The sequence below is a fragment of the Camponotus vicinus genome, unplaced genomic scaffold (assembly GCF_025532165.1).
Source record: "Camponotus vicinus isolate PSW18456_S1 unplaced genomic scaffold, iyCamVici1.0 SCAF_4, whole genome shotgun sequence".
Taxonomy (NCBI): domain Eukaryota; kingdom Metazoa; phylum Arthropoda; class Insecta; order Hymenoptera; family Formicidae; genus Camponotus; species Camponotus vicinus.
Genome location: NW_028141976.1, coordinates 17,367,689 through 17,389,592, shown reverse-complemented (window position 1 = coordinate 17,389,592; position 21,904 = coordinate 17,367,689). Strand labels below are relative to the sequence as shown.

General features: G+C 31.8%; 1 protein-coding gene across 5 annotated transcripts; it reads left to right on the top strand.

The window, feature by feature from the left end:
- Positions 1-143: 143 nt before the first annotated feature.
- Positions 144-21,404, top strand: Wwk (anoctamin 8 white walker). Of its 5 annotated transcripts, XR_014438213.1 has the most exons (17): positions 144-531; positions 7,800-7,885; positions 11,220-11,380; positions 11,462-11,738; positions 11,842-12,030; positions 12,269-12,454; positions 12,683-12,835; positions 13,225-13,360; positions 13,791-13,846; positions 14,968-15,042; positions 15,110-15,427; positions 16,686-16,883; positions 17,372-17,663; positions 17,949-18,266; positions 18,415-18,682; positions 18,879-20,565; positions 20,664-21,404. XR_014438213.1 is itself a non-coding variant. In XM_083095758.1 (16 exons), exons 1-16 carry the CDS (start codon positions 306-308, stop codon positions 19,402-19,404), a joined length of 3,420 nt encoding a protein of 1,139 aa, XP_082951884.1. In that variant the 5' UTR covers positions 144-305; the 3' UTR covers positions 19,405-21,404. The 5 variants fall into 5 exon arrangements, 4 of the variants coding, with proteins under 4 accessions (XP_082951884.1, XP_082951883.1, XP_082951881.1 ...); XM_083095758.1 differs by having other exon boundaries at positions 15,110-15,382; positions 18,879-21,404; XM_083095757.1 differs by having other exon boundaries at positions 17,970-18,266; positions 18,879-21,404.
- Positions 21,405-21,904: the final 500 nt, after the last annotated feature.

The following is a 21,904-nucleotide window of genomic DNA, read 5'->3' as shown; positions in this document are numbered from 1 at the left end:
GTCACAGAGGGGTGGCATTTCGGCGCCGGAAGCGCAATAGGGGTCTCACCCGATACGTCGTCATCGTACGAGTGGACGACTATGTTGGCATGAGCCACGTAGGCGACGAAGGGTGAGAAGTGGTGAGACGTAAGGAGGGTAATATATGGCGGGAGCGGGCTGCGAGGAGTAAAAGGCGAGGGTGCGAGAGCGCGGCAAAGAGAGAGAGGGTGGGTGAGAACGACGTGGGCGAGACGAGTCACAGTCCAGTTGAGGCGCAAGGGTCCTCCGGCCAAGGACTACGATCCCTGGCAGTCCGGGACATTATGCCAGGCGGCGAGGGGTCCTCGATCAATCTCCTCGACCACCATCATCATCATCGCGCGTCGACCGCCGCCACGTCCACGACGGACGAGTGCGCGAACGGCGATGATGTCAAAACCGGGACGAGCACCGGCGCGACCTTCACCAGAACGATGACGAGCGCCCTAGCGGGCGACGGTCTCCGGCGCAGAAAGGTCATACACGCGGCCCGAGAGACTCTCGACAAGGGTAAGTCAGGTCCCCTTCGTCGCGTACCCCCTTTCGCGGTATCATCGCGTTCCTCGCTTACGAAACCTCGCGCAACCGTTCCTGTCGTCGCTGGTACCAACCCCGAGTGCCCCGTTGATTCTCGACTGCACGAATATCGGAGGATCGATCCTCCTTCCCCAACATGATACTGCCTGCCACCCGATAAGGTGGAACGCTCTTCGATCCGTTCTTGACTTCGTTTAACGAGGTGAATCGAACCAACATGCGTTAATGCCGATTCACGAGCCGATTTAGCTATCTCCCTCGATCGTGTATACATTTTACGTTTCTAATATCAGTGTAAATTAGAACTTATAGAATGTTAATTTACTTGTCATAAATTGAGGACCTCTTGTCTTGATTCATCGTCAAGTTTTCTTAAGAAAGTATTATATCTGGATGAAACTTAAAGTTATTATAAATTTTCGTGTATGTTTTAATTGTATTTATCTTGACTTTAATAATAATAATTAATTGCATATCTTGATTTCTTGCATGTGTTGATTTAATATTTAATTATTGTTGAATAGTACATAACAATAGATTCGATGAATTTATGCGATTATTTTCGCGTTATTGAATTATTTATCTTATTGATATATTTACTAGTATAGATGATGTATCTACGGACATGTTGTGAGACTCATAAATAATATATAAACTAAAGTTCAATGAATTTGCTTTGATAAAATGACGAAACGATCATATTCGATTTACAATGATGAATATCCTTGCAAAAAAAACATATTTTATGTCATCTTAATCTCTTTTCACGATCGATGTTTTCAGACCGCCATATTGCAGCTACATTTTCGAAATGGTTGCTATTATGGCATTTATGTGGATATTATTGTTATTATTTATGTACATTATTAGAATTTTTTTTAGATCGCCATGTCAAATGCAGATGTTTAGAATTTAATATCTAGTTGATATTTTTTTTTAGTAATATACGTCTACTGTGCAATCTAAATTTCCTATTAATCGTTTATCATATACACATATATGTGTGTGTGTGTGTATATATTACATATGCATAATTGAAAATCAGTGTCGGATTTAAACTCGTGTTTTCTATCCCTCTCTCTCTCTCTCTCTCTCTTTCATTCGAAATTATAACATGAATAAAACAGATTAAAATATTTGACAATGCGAAAATATAGTATAAATTTATGAAATTCATGTTCGCGCGCGCGAATGTTGTTTTTAACTATAATTAATATTAATGCAATATATTATTAATGAATTATAATGCCCTGAAAGTCCAAAAGCTAAAATAAAATAATAATAAATAAAGCTTTATTTCGTATAAAAAGTCTCGAAAATAGCTGCAATCGGCGAAATACTGCAGTTTCATATTGCCGAGTGTCTTGTCGATTCTTCTGCGCTCTACCAGTTTTAACATCGCCGTATCGCAGAAGTTACGTAAGAATACCTCGCACGTGGACGGAATATATTATCTATAGCCAAAATGGTTCAAGCAAACACTATTCCCTAAATGATTTCTTACAAAATAATTCGTGTATAATTCCTTAATAATAGTGCTATTAAAAATTCAACGATTGGTAATTTAATTTCATGATAGCACGAAAATCATGAATCATAATTAACTCGTAGCATACATGGAATTTTAGCGTTTACTGAAGTTTAGTGTTTCAAACACTTCTTATTAACTAGACGAATTTGATTAGTGCAAGATACACGCGAAGCTAACTTCAAATTTCGAACTCAACTCGATCGAAAACAACGTTAACCTGAATTCGTTTGATGCATAGTAGGGAGACAAAAATATTCTGTCTGATTATATGCATTAAATTCTACATTTTTTTATTTCAAAAGTATTTAATTTCAACAAATGAATCTATGAAGTTTATATATCTCAGTTTAATTAATTTAAATTAATTACTAAAAGAAAATTTTGCATTAAACAAACTTTGGAATTACTGCTTTTATAAACATTCAAAGAAAACAGGTTTAACGGTTGTGAAGTTGAAAAGGCATGGAGGATCGCCATGCTCTCAGAAATTGCAGTTCTTAAAAGATATAAAGTGAAGAGAAACATTTAACGTTTGTTAACATCGGTCTCATGATCAGTTGCGCTGCTCGAAAACGGTTACTCGACCTGCTTTTATGTCACATTACAATTGCGCATTGAACCAAATGATGCAGCACATTGTGCATTTCCTACGTTGTATGTTATCCACTGATTGTCAGCAATTCAAAGTAACATTTACATTGACTTTGAAAAGAGTAGAGGATAGTTATCATTGCCGCGATTTTATGTCGCAATTTCTATGCAAATTTTTGTGATTATTGCTGCTTTAATACTTGAAATATAATTAAATTTCTAGAATTGAACAATACAAGACAAGCGCCGTTATTTTGTGATGCGTTATTATTTATCTAATGATTGTTATCTAAGAAATTTAATTGTTTGTCAAAAATTTTATTGAGCTCTACATGTATAATACCGGATTTTGTTATTTCTCTCCAATTTAATGCAGCTGTAATATTATAATTTTCTCTTTTTTATTTCACTCCGAACGTCTTGATAAAAATATGAACTTCCGACATTTTACACGATTAAGTTAAATTATATTTGCAAGATAGATAAAAAAGCAGATTTATATACTGTGTTAAAGTATATTAGCAACCCCAGCAGTAATTATATCATTGTTAAAAAAATACTGCAAAAAAAAATGTTTCTACAATGTTTCTGAACAAGAGTATAATATAATATACCGTAATATAATCGATTTTCGATTAGCAGTTCTGAGAGTTATAATATAAGCATGGTCGTAAAAATATACTTCCATACAGAATAATGTATAGTTTAATAGCGAAGAAGATAATCCTTTAAATCATCTATATCTTTATATATATATTGAACAAAATTTTAATTAACGCTATTATTATTTGGATAAAATCGCGTTATTTTAAAATCACATCAATATTTTATTACAGCAAAAGAAAACTAAATTGAGTTTATCATATTGTAATATTTTTGCATAAAATTTTATCAATATTATATTTTTCACTATAATATATCTTTTAGTGCAACTTGTTTTAACAAAGATTTTTCGCAAGAAAACTTGAAAAAACTTTTATAACGATTGCACTTTAAACCATTCGCTGGATGTCATCGGACTGCAAATGTAGACAAAGTTCTCGTGCACTGACCTTATTTCGAGTATACCGAGTCGATGAAGCATTACTGTTGCGTGAAAAATTCTTGTATGCGGTGTAATTCTTTATATGCATCGTCGATTTCGAAGAACGCGCTGCGAGCCTATAATTGTATGCCTGCGCAAAAATATAAAAGATATTAAAGGTAATGTATATATTAATAAACGAGAAAAATATATTAATAGAAAAAAAAATTAAAAAGAAAATGGCATAAGAGGCAAAGGTTTACTTGAACCAAATCTCTAATTATTAATAGATTAAGAATGAAATTTTTCTAAATATATTAATAGATTAAGAATGAAATTTTTTTTTCAAGAATAAAAGATGTAAATAAAATAGAAAATCAATTTATTTTCGAATTATAGAGGCAATAGCTTTCTATTAATATCTTGAGCGCAGATGCTTCGACCATTTCATGTAGCTCTATTCTAGCTAGCAGTATTCATGATATACGTACCGATGTTTAACGATGATGTTAAATAATCTTCTAAGGGAAACACGTGATTTTCTTGTTTGCGAAACAACTGTATCCGTAATTTCCGTGTTTTCTGCATATAGATAGCATGAATCTCGCGTGAGAGAATATATCTGTATATGCATAGCGGGCGGCTGTGACGTAAAAGGGATTCTCGCTCCCCCTTTTCATCCTCCCCTCCCTCGAAATGAGATGCGATGGTAGCATTTCAAGAACGGTTCATCCGAAGGGATTCGGAATGAGGACCTACTGAGGTAGCTTAACCACGGCATATCTTCTAAATGTACAGAGGTGCGAATTTCTGACCTGACGGTGTTGGCGAATTATTAATTATTCAAATAGCTTCGCGCGAACGCGCGTGATGTACCAGAGTTTAGCATTCGACAGATTAATAAAATTAACAAAACTTGTTAATCCTTTTTAGCATCAAACCTTTCTCATCATTAGTTTCTGCATACAATGTAATATGCATTGGGAATTTCGATATACTTAAGACATTTTTAAACAAATTAATTTTAAACAGAATTAGAAGAATTATTTTTTTTGCATTTCTATTGCGTGTTACGTATTTAATTGGTATCTTTTTTTGTAATCTTAATTTATCAATTATACTGTTCTTTTCTTAATTATAATCATATAAAGAATATATAAGAGAGAAGGAAAAAAATCATAAATATTTTATTATTAAAGAAATATAAAAAGAATAAAAAATATTATACAAGAAATTAAATTTTTTTGTATACAAAGTCAGACTTTACTGTTTATTATACATGAAAATCGTAGCTGATACTAATGAAAATCATAATTTTTGTGTCTTTGAACTGAGAAATAAAATGGAGAGTAATTCAATTTATATTAGCAATCTTTTTGTTTCACAACTACTGTTGGAATTCTGCCATTATTTACATTGTCTCTGTACACTGTTTGGGAAAACTCCAAAAGCCATAATTTTAGTAACCAACGTCAGAACTTATATTTACTGTTATAATATACAATGTTACTATTTTTTATAATCGCATTTTTCGAAGAAAAAGCTCTATGCAGAAAATTTAATAATTTAAAAAATAATGGTAAAATATCAGCATTTCATAAATAATTTGCACGATATATAAAATGTTACAATAAAACATCAAGATGATTACATAAATATTTTAGTTGTTTCTCTTCTATTACATATATATTTAGTAAATTTATTACGTTTCATGATAATATATCCCAATGAGAATACAAAGTTTTGCAAATGACGTAGATGGACGACTATATGTTTACATCTACGCTAGATACTTTTGGGTTCGGAATAATTACATATCCTACTTTATCTTGTCGAGGGATTTTTAATCATTATAAGTATGTTTCGTGTACATGAGATTAATGATCACATCCCTTTACACAACAGTATAATATATCACTTGGTTTTCGTTACATATGTTTGGAGAAACCAATTCTTACAATGTCGATTAATTGTAGCTGTAGTTTAATTGCTTCTCCATCCCTTTCTGGAAACTATAGAGGCAATCAAACTATATATTTAAAGATCATTGACGTCAACAGAACCAACTCCAAGTAATGAAATGACATTCTTAGAGATAATTTCATGAACTACATTATAGTAAAAACATATAAAACTGTAATATGTATACCAAAAATATAAATAGCAATTTTGTAATTTTTATTTTACTAGATTTTTATTAATTAATTAAAAAATATAGATACTTAAATCTCTCTCTCTCTCTCTTTCTCTCTCTCTCTCTCTGTCTTTTTCTTACCAATGTAAAAAAAATTATTACCTATTCACTATTATATTAGTACTTCATAGTAACACATTAGAAAAGATAAGAAAAGAAAGTCATATAAACTTGTAATGAAAATGTAAATTTAGCCGTAAATTTTCCATAATTGATATATGCTTCAATTTTCATCGCGATGTCCTCTTTTTAAAAATACGCGCATGTTCGTTTATCACTGTAACGATTTGTAAAATTTTTAATGTATTTTACCGAGAAACGTACATATAGGTAGTCTATTTCAGGAATCATCGTTTAATGTTGTAATATGTATTTTCTTGATAAAAAGGTCGCAGTTTAGTTTGCGATAATTCAAAAAAGGCAATTTTTAAAATAAATATGCACTTAAATGCTAAATTAAGATTTATATCAATTAATATTATACGTGTCATATTATATATAAATTAGAAAAGATAAATTTTAGACGCAGACTAAGAATTTAAATTAATTGTTAATATTTACAGTAGTATACGAAATAACCGGACATTCGGAATTCGCAAGCATTTAGTTTCTTTCAAAATAACTATAAAATCCACATCCGGATACTCCATAATTCTACATGAAAAAATACAATAATTTAAAATAAAGCAATTTAATGTATTATATTTTACAGTGTTTAAAATTATTGTAAATATCTATTGTAAATATATATAAAAAATACAAATGTAGCAACTGATATGAGACATATCTTTTTTACATATCTATAGCATCAAACATTTAATTCAGGAAAAAGTGACCTTAAGATTTTCAATCTCCCTAATATAAGCAATACAATATCTATTCATTTAATGTTATATATATAGGGTGACCCATTTTAACTTAGGCAGCCAAATAACTCGAAAAATAAGCAAGATAGAGAAAAATGTTTTAGACAAAAGTTGTATGGTTTTGAGGGGGCCATAAGATGGTATCATTGGTTTGACCTTGAAGAGTCATTTGAAGGTCACGTGAAGGTCACTTCAATTTTTTTAAATGGAATACCCTATATATTTTTGTACATTCTTGTAGCTTATTTCGAGAGCTTTCCAAAACACTATAATTAAGTACCTTTCCGTTAAGTACTTTTTGAGTTATGAGGCTTGAAATAATTTCTTAATTTTACATATACCGTAAAATATCTTGTAAAATATTCATTTTTCGATTATCTTACCTTAATACTTTTATGTACAAAATAATGAGAGGAATCAATTGGTGTAAAGAAAACACATAGTTGTTTTTAAGAAAAAATATGGAATTGTTAATTGCAAATTACATATTTTTTCTTCGAAACAACTATGTGTTTTCTTTACACCAATTGATTCCTCTTATTATTTTGTACATAAAACTATTAAGGTAAGGTAATCGAAAAATGAATATTTTACAAGATATTTTACGGTTTATGTAAAATTAAGAAATTATTTCAAGCCTCATAACTCAAAAAGTACTTAACGAAAATGTACTTAATTATAGTGTTTTGGAAAGCTCTCGAGATGAGCTACAAGAATGTACAAAAATATATAGGATGTTCCATTTAAAAAAATTGAAGTGACCTTCACGTGACCTTCAAATGACTCTTCAAGGTCAAACCAATGATACCATCTTATGGCCCCCTCGAAACCATACAACTTTTGTCTAAAACATTTTTCTCTATCTTGCTTATTTTTCGAGTTATTTGGCTGCCTAAGTTAAAATGGGTCACCCTGTATATATATATATATATATATATATATATATATATATATATGTATATGTATATATTTAATATATTTTGTATATGTTTATATTTAATATATTTGAGTAGTTACATGTATTTTTCTTTATAGCATCCCGTCTTTTAAGACGAAAAATACCATGTACAGGCCACTTAATGACCCCCCGCCGCCTATGGATACAAAAGGTTCCTACTCAGGTATGTATTTATATATGTTATTTCAAATAAATTATATATATCGTATATATATCTATATATTGTTACTACTTTTGTACACACATTGCAGCAACTATTTACGTAAATCAATATTATATTGAGTTTAAAAAAAACCTAACTATGAGTTATACGCACTTTACTCCGATCATCCCTTTTCGAATTTTATAAAACCTTTTTTATAAAACGCGAATGTTTTTTATGATAAAACGTAATACTAGTTTTCTCGATTTGTAATACAATATTACGCGTATAATATTCTTTTTACACTCGATTGTTACATTGCACAGAGATAATGGTTTTATGTGCTTCTATTAACGACATATACTCAAGGATCTCTATTTTTTCCCCATGTACGTAACTATCATCAATTGTAATATATAATGTGATATAATGATATCATCGTAAATAATTAATCCCAAAAGGAAAAAGTTTAACATAAATAATAAGAATACAGAGATTTTCTATATATAAAAACAAATAAATAAATGAATTTATATTCTAAATTGATTCACATTGAATTTATATATTATATAAATAATCATTAAAGAATGTAAGTCTATTGAAGTAATAATATCGGCTTTACACACATTAAGCCATTAGTGGATATCGAAAAAGTTCGCATGTATTGCGACGTTTACTTCGAAGCTATATTGTTGATTTTGTGCTATTCTGTTTGTCTTTTACTATCCCGTCTTGAATTGCGCGATTCGATTCTTGTCGTGTTAGCACAATGTGAGGTGAATTTATTTCCTAAGTATGTTATTTGATGTAATATAAGATGTTCAGCTGTGCATTAAATTATACGTTATTTACAGTAAAAAGTATGAATACTATTTGAAATAATTACATAATTATTTATATAAAGATGAAAATATTTTAATACTTTAACAAATTCACAAGCTTAATATAAAATAATTTTTTAAAACAAAAAACTTGAATTTAAAAAATAAAATTTTAATTTTATAATAAGTTTATTTGTGCATAATTTTCAATTAAGCAATTAACTATATGCGTTTTTTTAATGTTGTAGATTAAACGTTTCAAAATAATCCGAAGAAGTTAACTTTAAAAATTTTGAAAGCACAGCGCGAAACATTAATATCACACTTTCGAATTTAAGAAGCGTATTCTGAAAAAGAATGTAATATAAAACATAAACAAGATTATTTCTACTTCAAATATTATGTTTTATCATTTCAAGAATCATTTGATATTAGCTAATTTTAATGTTATAATATCAAAAAACTTTTCTTGGAATTATATAATTATTTAGCGCACACAAAATTTAAGATCTATCATATTTTTTTCTTGAAATAATCTTCTCAACAAATTATCAAAGTTCTTGATACTCATTATAAGTCACATCTTGTATAAGTACTGTATCGCCTCTGCACGATTCCCTCTTATTGTCTTTTCAAGTAGGTCATCGCCGTATAACAATTGTAGTGCATTGAAGCTTCAATGATTGTACAATATTTTATCGCATATCGCCAGGCATACCTACTTATTGCATGTGAAATATAATCATTTGCTTGGTTGCTGCTATTAAGTGACGGTTTCATGTAACTTTGCTAATATTTTATTAAGCGATCCATTTTACGAAAGCGTATCTCTTACATATGCAAACAAACGTTGTTGATCTATTACATATCGAAGATTCAGAAATTATATTTTATATTTTGCGACATATTTTAAATTTTTCTAGCTCTCATTACGATATGTTTTTGCTTTCACATAGAAAAAATACTGATTTTTTTTAAATTGATATTTATGCTAACCCTGAGGATTGTTTAATACTATATCCGTATTATTAAATAATTATATATTCTTATTATTAAATAATTATATTCCTGCAAAAATAATTAAAAATCTCTCTAAAATCATTTGCTTAATTTTAAAGGGAAAACTATGCAAATGTAATAGATATTATTACACGCAATGTTGACTAAAGAATTTGCATATTATGCATTATTCGGAAGCTAATAATTTTCGTAATGATATCCGTTTTTACCATTTGTAAAAATAAATATTTTTGCATATAAAATCACGGATATCATGCATATTTACTTTTAAATACTTATAATACTTTTATTATAACACATTTCTTATGATAAATATTATGTAATGTATCGCGAATTTTCTTTAAATAAAATGCGAGAAATTATTGCGCCATCAGATTGAATACATAAGATTGTTATATTTTATTAATTGTATTAGAAAAAGAGATAACACGTTATTGATAATACTGTTTAAATATTAAGATAACAATTTCTTGTGCAAAGGATTGATTCATTGCACATATATAACTGTTTCTTTTTCCAAGTGATGTCAATTTTCTCAGCTAACAGTAGTTTCTACACCTAATCTTTGCACTTGAATCAGCATAAATTGGCTAATGTCCAAATAGGTGCATAACGCTTGGTATTGCCAATTCACGTACGATACCCCGATAACACGGCTGACCTAGTAATGTACGTAACTACTTGGCCACGCTAAGCCTTCAAGTCGTTCGTTTTTTCGATCGTTTGAGATCATTAATATTTTACAAAATGATGTAAAAGATCATTGAACTATTCTTAAAAATACGATCTAATCAATCTATATGATGATACAATACAAACTCTAATTTTTTTGTGATCCTATATAAATTTAAATTTAAATTTGTTTCTGTTCAATAAAATATTTACAACATCAATTCGTTATTCAGTATATATACATCTAATATAAAGTCAATTCAAAATTTAAAATTCATCAATTTAAAATTCATTATTTTGAAATTTGTAACTTTTGAAATTTTGAAGTACGTATTTTTCAATCGTATTACATAACATTTATATGAAAAATTACGTCAAATTTAATTTCAGGATTTCGAAGATAATAAAAGCAAATGCTATATGAGTTCAATATGGAGCTTTGGAATGAAAAATAAAACATTTAACAATATGAAAAATAAAACACTATAAAATAATTTAAATAAAAATTAAATAAAAATTTCAATACACATATTTTTAAGCAAATACACACGCACGCACATACACATACACACATACATATATATATTAGAAACAGATATTTTTATTTAGAATATAATATTTTAATTATGTAAAAAATTCTATTGATATAGAAAGATATAGAAATAAAATGTAATTTTTGAGAGAAGAAATATATATGCCTAGTAATAATTTATATAAAATCTCATATTTTTAAATCCTTTTTAATTTATATTCACTTTTCCAATACATGTTCCAAATCCAATTATATAGTTTTTACCGCGCAAACTGCGCACAAAGAAGCTTAATAATTCAACTTCTTCCAGGAATGCGACGTAGTCATGATGTTCCCTAATGGGGCGAATGACGAGACCTTGATGTGGTTTTTAGGACGGCTTCGGGCTGGAACCCCGGGGTTAATAGTTCACGTGCGACATCATGCTTCATCGGACAGTTACGGGTTTTACATTACAGCACCTTTCGGAATGTTAGTATCCGACTCGTCAACTCGAAATTTAATGAAAACGAAACAGATTATACAAATAACTTTAACTCCATCGGTTCGCAGTCTACTCAAGGCTGCCGAGGAAGTGCATCTACCGAAGGCTCTGCGACAGGAATTTGGTGGTGGATTCAAGGAGTTTGTCGGCTCTGAGGCTAATTGTTTCGAGGGTAGCGATGATGAGAGTCAATTCTTCACTACTCAAGAAAGACAGTCTCTAGTGCTGCACCTGCTTCATACTTTGAGAGCGGGCCCACACGATCTTCACAGTTTATCTGGTCTTAAAATGGTAGAGGGTCAAGCGATCGTTCCAAAATGCATTTCGTCCGGTATTATTTCTCAGGTGCGATATAATCGATCATCTGCCTCATCCGTGTTTCTTCGAATCTCTTTTTTATCAAAAAAGCACATTTCTGTCACTAAATTTTCTTTCTCTTTTTCATCAGGTCTTCCCTCTTCATGAATTACCCGCATTAGAAAAATTGCAACGGAATTGGGTTCGCGCGTTTCTTAGCCCACAGCCCTTGGACGATATTTGTAAATACTTCGGAGTGAAAATTACCATGTATTTTGCCTGGCTTGGCCACTATACCACCGCTTTAATCGTTCCAGCTGCAGTGGGTGTCATATACTGGGTATGTATGCGTTTCATATATCGATGTAATCTAAATAAGATAAATAATAAAAATAAAAATATACGTGGAGCAATTTCAATGTAAAATATTAATATTTATTGATATTTAAGATAGAACAAAATTTAACGACAAACAAATTTAAACGCAGATTAAACTGATTCTCAATCAATAAGATATTTTCGGATTTAAAATTATAAAAAATTTATTATTAATGAGTGTTACATCCCAATTTTTTTAGGTCGGCATCATCGGCAGGAACCAAGCGGTAGAGGATGTGGCCTATGTTCTGTTTTCGGTGTTCAACGTGATATGGGCTACCGTATACTTGGAGACATGGAAAAGGAGAGGCGCGGAATTGGCGTACAGGTGGGGCACTTTGGATCAGAGGGACGATTTATTGGTCGAGCCTAGACCTCTGTTTACAGTAAGAACCTTTCGAACATTCTTAAGCACTCCAATATCGGCATGGTAACGCCGTAGTGTGCTAATTCATCTGTACCTGCACAGTGCTATGAGAATAGATATGCTTTTGCTACACTATTTTAACCGAGAATATAGCAAATATCACAGAGGCATTTTAAAGAACAAAAATAAAATTTATAAAATTCGTTTGTAAAGTTTAATATTCAATTATGATTTTAATTCTGTTAAGGGCACTTTGGAGATTTCACCAGTTACAGGAAGACTGGAACCAACGTATCCCAGATGGCGTAGAAATATGTTTCGGTATTTCGTGAGCGTGCCTATCATCGCAATATGTTTACTCTTCGTCTTCATCGTTATGATATTAAGTTTTCAGATACAGGTACAGAATTTTACAAAATTACATTGTAAATTACATTAAATATTTATCACTATTTAAAAAATATTTAATGATATATCTTAATGATAATATTATAATTTTAATAATTCTTAATAATCATAAAAATATTTCATTAGTATATTAATAAAATATTATTATAATTATTAAAATCATTTACAAAATTCCAATTTAAATACAGGAATAAACATAAACAATTATTTTACTTAAAAATTCATAAATTTCTAAAAGATATAAAATAAATATGTAAAATTCAACAAATAATTTACTTCATATAATTCTCTGTATTTTTATGAGACACGAAAACTGAAAAAAATGTATATAAAACTTGTAGTGATAAATCTTTGATTTGATTCTTTTTGGCAAAATAACAGGATTGGTGGGACGCGCATCTTGAATCTGGAGGTTACGGATTTTGGCTTAGTTACGTGCCAAAGGTTTTGCTCGCAGTGGTCATTGCGCTGATGGATGAGGCGTACTTCAAAGTTGCGGTGTGGTTAAATGATTTGGGTAAGTATGCCAATAATAATCGACTCCTTACACTTCAACACATATCTTTCTCCATCTCTCTCTTTCTCTCTTCTATCTCTTTCTCTTTTGACATAATCGTATCTCCATGCGACTCAAAATACGAACAATCGCCATTTGCCGACTTCTCCGCATCGATTTGTGTATTTTACATACGGTACACTATGCACGTCTAGTTCAAGAGCATAGCATATACTTGCGATAATTTTTCCACAGCTTAGCTTCTTCTAGAGAATAATTGGGAGACTATGTAACAAAAACATTTATATTAAAGATTGTTGTTCTGTTTTTTTTTTGTTTTAACTAAACCTGTGAGATATAATATATAGATACAGTTTCATTTTCATTTAAATCTTGGAGAGCGTTTATGGTACGGTAGATAGTATTTGTAATTTTTGTGTGTTGGACGCAGAAAACTATCGACTAGACACCGAGTACGAGAATCATCTGATCTACAAAGTGGCACTGGTAATAAGACGAACTCTCCATTCTCAATGAATAGAATATCAATGTTAGATGTTATATATATATGTTCTTCTCTAATTAAACGCAATGAATAACATTAGATTGATGTCAAAAAACTCTAACGTTTTTCTTATTATAAAAATATAATTCATCAGTCCTATATCAAATAAAAAATTAGTTGTAATCAATTATAATTGACAAAATTATACAATATCATAGTGTGCCTGAGACGCTTAACTTAATAATTTAATTAATGTATATTAATATATATTTAATTAAATTAATGTACATTTAATTCTTAATTTATTTTATATATCTTACATATTTTATTATTATAATTTGATACCATCCTTTATTTGTATTTATCACTTTTTTGTTGGTTGCATCATGATTACGTTGAATATGACTTATTAAATAATTATGCTACATGTGGTAAATATAATTAATTTTAATATATGATATAATTAATTTTATTTTACTCTCTCATGTTTCATTTTTTAGTAAATAATATAGATATCTTTATATATTTGAAATATATTAGAGAGGCGTAATAAGCTTTACTCTTTATAAAATATAACTATGAAAAAAGCAATACTTACAAAACAAATTAAAGTTCTATATCACTTATTCAGAAGAAAAGCTTAATGCAGAAATATTAATATAGATATAAATATTAATATAAATATAAATATTAATAGAGAAATTGTTGAAGTATTTATGAATAGAAACAATTAGGTAGGAACAATTTTGCTAGTATAGCTTTATAATTTGATTTAACATTTTTGCGACTCAAGCAAACGTGCATAGCGTGAATGAAAATGACTTTTGAATATTTCATTAATTTTAGAAATGATACTTAAAGTTATATATACTTATATATTTAGAGATGAACATATGAAAAAATACAATATAGATTTTAAGCTTTTTGTTTTAATGCCTGCTCTGGCTGTCTCTGTCGCTGCATGAACATTCTATTCGCAAAAGAACACTTTTTTGCTTAATTATTTTACGTCATAGATCATTCGTATAATTGCTTTTATGTAAATTTGTATACATATGATGTATGTGTTAAAATACCATATTGCGATCTTCATATAATCTACAACGACTATCTTATATTTCAGTTTCAGTTTGTAAACTCCTTCCTGTCGCTGTTTTACATCGCCTTCTATCTTCAAGATCAAGAGAGACTCAAGGAGGTGATAATTCAATTATTTCTCTCGCGAAGCATTATAACCATATTGAGTATATGAACATCCGTTTCAGCAATTGGCGGCTCTACTCATAGCTCGTCAGGTGATCGGCAATCTAAAGGAATCCGCGGTACCGTATCTAATCGAACAGCTGCGATTGGCGCGTCTAAGTTTTGAGCTATTCGGAGCCTTGAGTCCTAGCGAAGCGAGGCCGCCCCCGAGTCAAGAAGGCGAAGAGGTACAAGGTGGTAAGGACAACGAGGAGAAGGAAGATCGGCCCGATAGCGGCAAATCGAAGCAACCGCGAAATGTCAGCCAAGCAGAATTGGAGAGTTCCCTCTACAGAGTAGGGCATCCCACTAATTCTCTACTTAGTGACGTTACGTTGAAGGTTTGATCTAGATTTAGCCAATTTAGTTTTTTTTTTCTTTTCTGTCGGAGCACTTCGCTACACATGTATATTGACCTTGAAGCACTCGCAAGCGAAACGGAAGGCCATCGATTCTTTTATTGAACTATCGATATTATGTTTAATGGGTGCTTCAATCATCCTGTCAAGGTTTCTGCTCCTTAAGCAGGTTTCCGTTCTCGATGTTGCGAGTGACATGAACACTTCACATCATAGATTGAATTATCTCGCTCCTAAGATTTTTCCGTTTGTTCTTTCCGCTCAGATTTTGCACTCTGCGCACTCAATTGCATGGTGACAAAGCTGAACTGTATAATAGTAATGTCAAAGTCACGTTGCGTTTGTCGATTTTTCTTTTTTTGCAGAATTTTAATGATTTCTTTCCTGTTTTACATTCATTCCATCGACGACGCACAGGTATCGACTAGAAAGGTAATATCATATTCATCATTAAATCTTAATCTCTTCCGTCACGAACAATCGTCATTTTTGTTTCACATGTATATTGTACAATTTTATCTATTTTTTAAATACACGCTAATAATATAGTAATATAACAACCAATATAAAAAATAAATATTACTAAATAATTTTGAATAAAATTTTAAATATATATGATCCTTTTAGAGGAAATTAGAAAGTTAATTTAATTTGAAATATTTGAATATATATATATATATATATATATTATATATCTTTTATTCAATAATATCGTAATAGAAATCTTTGCAAACACGACAAGTTACGTGACCGAAGGATATAAGATACAAAATTCTCATGGCTTATGATACAGAGCCCGAGTTTATAATTTGTGTTTCGCTAGTTTCATTTTCTTTAATGTATGCATGATTTATTTATCAAAACACACACTAAATCACAATAAATCTCTAATGTTTCAATTATCTAAAGACAATCACTGGATGTGTTTTTTTGTATTTTTAGCAGGTATTTATAACTGACAAATTTTTTGTTAGTATTGTATTAATCTATACTTGATATTCTATAATATCAAGTGTGAATTCTCTTTTATTACTTATTTCATACTGTCAAATATCGTCAAGTTAAGGCCTCTTTAAATAATCTGTAATTTGTAACAAAATTCAAAATAGAATTTTACTTATAATTATATATATACATATATGTATATATAATTATAAGACAGATTTAGAGAAAATATTTACTATAATTATTATAAGATTGCTCTGTACAAGCTTAATAAATAATTACTTTTAATTTACAGTACGACGGGGCGTTTTCGGAGCACTTGGAAATGCTATCGCAATTAGGATATGTCTGTCTCTTCTCTTCAGCCTTTCCATTAGCTGCGATGGCTGCTTTACTTGGGAATTTACTGGAATTACGCGGGGACGCGTTCAAATTATGTTTCGTACTTCAACGACCTTTCGGACGTAGAGTCTCGAATATCGGCACATGGCAAGTAAGTGAAGAACAATCTTCGAAAGCTTATATACGTAGACATATAAATTTAAAAGTGAATTCAACGTGCAAAAATAAAAAGATTTATAATTATTTATCATATAATTATTTATCATACATCTGATCTCTTTCTCTCTCTCTCTCTTTTGTTTATAAATTATATTAATTTTTTATTGCGTTAGTTGTGCTCACATTCGTCAAAAAATATTAAAAATAATTTTCTTATGTTTGATAAGGTTTTAAATATAATATTGTCAAATCTCTATTGAAAAATTATTACTGTCATTATTGAAACAAAGATAAAACATGACGAAAATAACTGCAATTCAGAGACAAAATTAGAGAAGATAAATTTTTATTGTTATTTTTGTGCGCGTTAAATTTATCTAGGTATAAAGTTATGCTTACATAACTTAAGTATCAATTAAGTATAAATTATAAGTGAAATTAATCACAAATGATATAAGTTCAATTTTGTAATTTTGATAGAATGCCATGGAGGCGATGGGTCTGGTCGCTATTTTAGTGAATTGCGCCTTGATTGGATTAAGTGGACAAGTACAACGAACGTTCCCAGAGATGTCGGCAACGCAAACAATCTTATTAATCGTAGCATTAGAGCATATAATGTTCGCTATTCGATTTGTGATTATTTGCGCAATTCCCGACATACCTCATTGGGTCGCTACCGAGATGGCTAAAGTCGAATTTTTACGACGTGAGGCAGTTCGAAGATTATCCTCGACTCCGTCACCAGAACAACAACCAACAACAGTAATAGGTACATAATTCATCTTCATATAATATTCATGTGATATATGTATATGCAGTGTCTAATACATCTAACTATAATTATTTTATATATATGTACAATTATTTTATGTGACTTTATGAAAATCATATCTTCGTATCCCGTTTTTATTTCTCCCGATTTGACAACCATTTTTAACTACCAGCCTATCCAGTGCCAGTTTACGAATGATCCGCTCAGCAAGAAAGTGCTAATCGCTTTGCCTGTCGCATTACATCCTCCCTCCTATCAGCTATTAATTTCGCTCGAACTCAGGGAGATTCGTGGTGAGTCCAGCAGACGGAGAGAGCGAAGAGCAGCACTTGCTTTCCGATCGCACCGGTTACGCGACCACGTCCAGTCAAGCGGATACCACGACCTTGGCTTCGACCACTCATACACCCAGTGGACCGACAACGCCTAGTGCCGCGTCAGTGCCGAGGATCGCGGAAACACCACCCACGGCTGAGACACCCGGTAGCGGCGGAAGCAGTAGCGAGATCAGTAGCCCATTCCCACCCGAGAGCAATTCCAGTAACGTCACTCGCGATATTCGCAATACGCCGAGATGTTCCATACCAGGAGGCGAACGAGGTTTGATTTGAGCAATTAATTAATTTTATATTTAAAAAATAAATAAATTCCTTAATTCCTTAAGTTATTTTAATTAAAATCGTTAATGTATCACACAGACCCTATCAATTGGATAAATAATTCCGTATATTGACGAGGGATCTTTCAGTAGGACGACGCTCGAGAGAGTGGTTGACCAACGAACCAGAAGCATCAGGTGCGAGCGATTACAGCCATCATCTAACTATTGGACCGCAAGGCGGTGTCGACTGGGTACGTCGATTAGGTCTAGAGGCTGGTGGCCGGAAGTCGAGCGATTCCGAAATTAGCGGTGCCGGTACAGTAAGCGGACGGGACGAGGAATTAACTTTGCATAGATCAACCGACTGCATTGTTTCCAAAGAGCACGCTTCTTCCTCAGATAGCGATCTTCTCAGGTACAGGAAGGAGAAATTTCGATATATCATAAGGCAATTTTTCTCTACGAGATTACGTGAGGTGTTTTTTTAATCACAAATTAATATTTTTTATTTTTCACAACATATAAAAATGTACTAAAGTCTTATATCTTTTATATTTTTCACTGCTTTTACATTTGAGCACTAACACGTCAACACATCTTCGTGCTTGAAGGTCGGCACCACCGTGGGTCGTTGCTCACAGGAGCCAGAAATTCCGCTTCTCGCCAGAGAAGGAGAAAGAACGGGAGAAGACGGAGAAACAGCAACAACAGCAGCATCATTCGCGAGAAACGACGCATGATCGCGATCGTGATCGCGATCGTGATCGCGATCGCGATCGCGAGCGGCAATCCTATCTCGCCGAGAAGGAGAAGGATTCGAGTGGTCTATCGGACTCCAGTAAGACCATCTCGAGTCAGGAAGAGGAGAAACCAACAACGAAGGAGGATCGGGAGGCGAAAAAGACACGCGTCAAGCAAAGCCTGATGAAGCGGGCGCGCTCGGTAGCGATCTTTTCGTTAAAGTTGAAGGAACGCCGCGCACGGGAGGCCGAGCTTAAGGCTAAGGAAGCGGAAAGGGAGGCTAGGTGGCAACAACCGCAATCCTGCGTCGGCGGCGAACTCTCGTGCATCCCCATAGAAAAACTTATCTCCGTGGACGACATTGCGGCCATGGAAATACGTCGGATGAATCATTAGCCGCTTAATTTGTCTTTCTCACACATTTTTATTTTCTCGCTACGTAGAGAACCGTTCATGTGCCGGGACACGGAATGCCATCATCTACAGTTCGATGGCAAAATTTAGACGGGAGAAAAAATCGCGAAAAAAGAGGATATAATTTGGTGGTCGCGAAGCAAAAACGTGCGATCAGAAAAAAGAAAAGGCGCACAATTTATGAATCATCGCAGACATAAGATCTTAGACGTTTCATTTAGAGAAACTTCCGATCATCGTTCTCTAGGCTCAGGGCATTGAACTGCGGCTCGCTTCGGTTCCGAAATGGAGCAAACGGATATGGAATATTCTTAAAAAAGTTATGATAATGTTTCACAATGCGAATAAAAAATAAAGTTTGTGCTGCTTTAAAAAATGTTATGAATAAAAAGAGAAAATATAATAAAAATAAAAATTTCACTAATTTGACAGATTTTGACAGAATTTGAATTAATTTTACTATAGATTAATTTTTAAAAATGGAAAATTTTAGAATATATTGTTATCTCAATTAAAAAATGAGGATATATACCTTTTATCAATTTTAAAAACTTAATATTATTTTACAAAACAAAGAGAGATTGTGTATGCATTATTATTTTTTCAATAAATAAATGAAAATATGAGTTTTGTTGATTTTAAAGACTTTTTAATCTAATTTTTTGAAGATAGATAATAATTTATCATAAATAGACTACATTAACGACTTGGTTCACAATATACTTTATGTTTTAAATTCTCTTCGAGACGCAGTTCAGAACGTATCCATCGCAATAATTTTAATTTTGCACCGATTCGATGTCCTACTAAATAACGTATGCTCCTAGTTTAAAACGCAAGACGTCGTAGATGTCGTTGAGCTGTAAAAAAAAAAGAGAAAAAAACGTTCCATTCGTGCCAGCAGTATTTTACGCCGAAATTGAATTATCCTCAACAGCTCCATAATAGAATCCGGATGACATAGTCGCACGCGATCTGATCATCGCAGAAAAAAAGAGAGACCCGAGACGCTCTCAACAACCGCGAGATTCTCTTAGAGAAACAGTCGAGAAGAGATTACAATATCCAGTTACTTGCTGAATAGCGAGCATCAGTGCAAAATTCAACGAAAATGGAGGAGGAGGAAACTTTGTTGTTGTTGCGGTATATATAAATATATATGATAAATATATAAATAAGTTGTTAATTAATCTATAAAAAATTCTAGGCATTAATGGGTTAACGAACCTTTTGCTGAATAGATCTCTACGAAGGCATATCATGTTATTGAGACCATCCGTGTCACCATCGCCGCCTCTCACGTTTCGTATCCTCAGTAAGATCGTCCTTTCAAGACCGGACACGTGGATGCAGATTACAGGACGAGTTCGCAACGCGCGATACTTATTGGCGATGAGATAGAGCGCAATGGCACACGTGAAGCTGTCCTTCGTCCTGTTCGAAAAAGGAAAAAGACAAATGGAATGATCTAGAGATCGTTTTTGTATATAGCGAAAATGTTACGCAGATTGTAAAATCGGTTTTCATGGCCTAGCCACTTGTCCCCGTCCGCGGCTGAACTTTAGCGCAGAATTGTTGAAAATACATCACACATGTACACACAGACACACATGTACAAGAATAAACGTACAGACACACATGTACAAGAATAAACGTACATACACATACATATACATATATATACATATACATATGTCACATTTTATTACATTTACGAATATATTGTTAGCGTTAGATTAACCATTAGATCCATCCACATTGAGCACCGTTGAGCAAACCGATAATCGCATTGTATTTAGCGTATTCTTCGGAAATTTGCGAGACACACGAGTGCATTAGATGCAAAATCGATAGATTAGCCGCTTTCGTAAAGACAGGTCGAAGTAAATTCAGCCGGAAGCATTTGTGTTTGTTAGATGTTTTGTATAAAACAGAGAAATTGAGCCAATAAAAAAACATTCTACAAAAAACATCGCGAGAATTTCTGCACAATTTCCTTCTCGCTGTCCGAAAAAATAATATATATAAACAAGAAAAGTCTAATTGGTTGAAATGCAATGGAAATAATAAAAATGCATCTTTCAAATGCGCGGGAATCGAAGATAGTTTCAAATACATTAGGCATAAACTAGAAATTAAAATTTTTATATTTCTTAGTTTATCTCATTGAATGTAATTTTAGAATTAATGTAATTTTTGAGCTGAAAGTATATTAATTCCAACATTTTATTCGAATAATTTACAATTAGTTTTTTTACTTATATAACAATAAGTAAAAATTATCCGAATTATATCGTGTTTAATATTATTTTAAATGCAAAAATTTGATTAATCTATTTTAATTACTTTCAAAGATATCAAATAAAATATAAAAATTTTAGTTTTTATTTATGAATATTTAAAATCGTAAATTATTATAAAAAACGAAAAAAGTTCCTCATGTAAGGGTTGCGGAAAAAAGAAAGGGCGCACATATTAATTT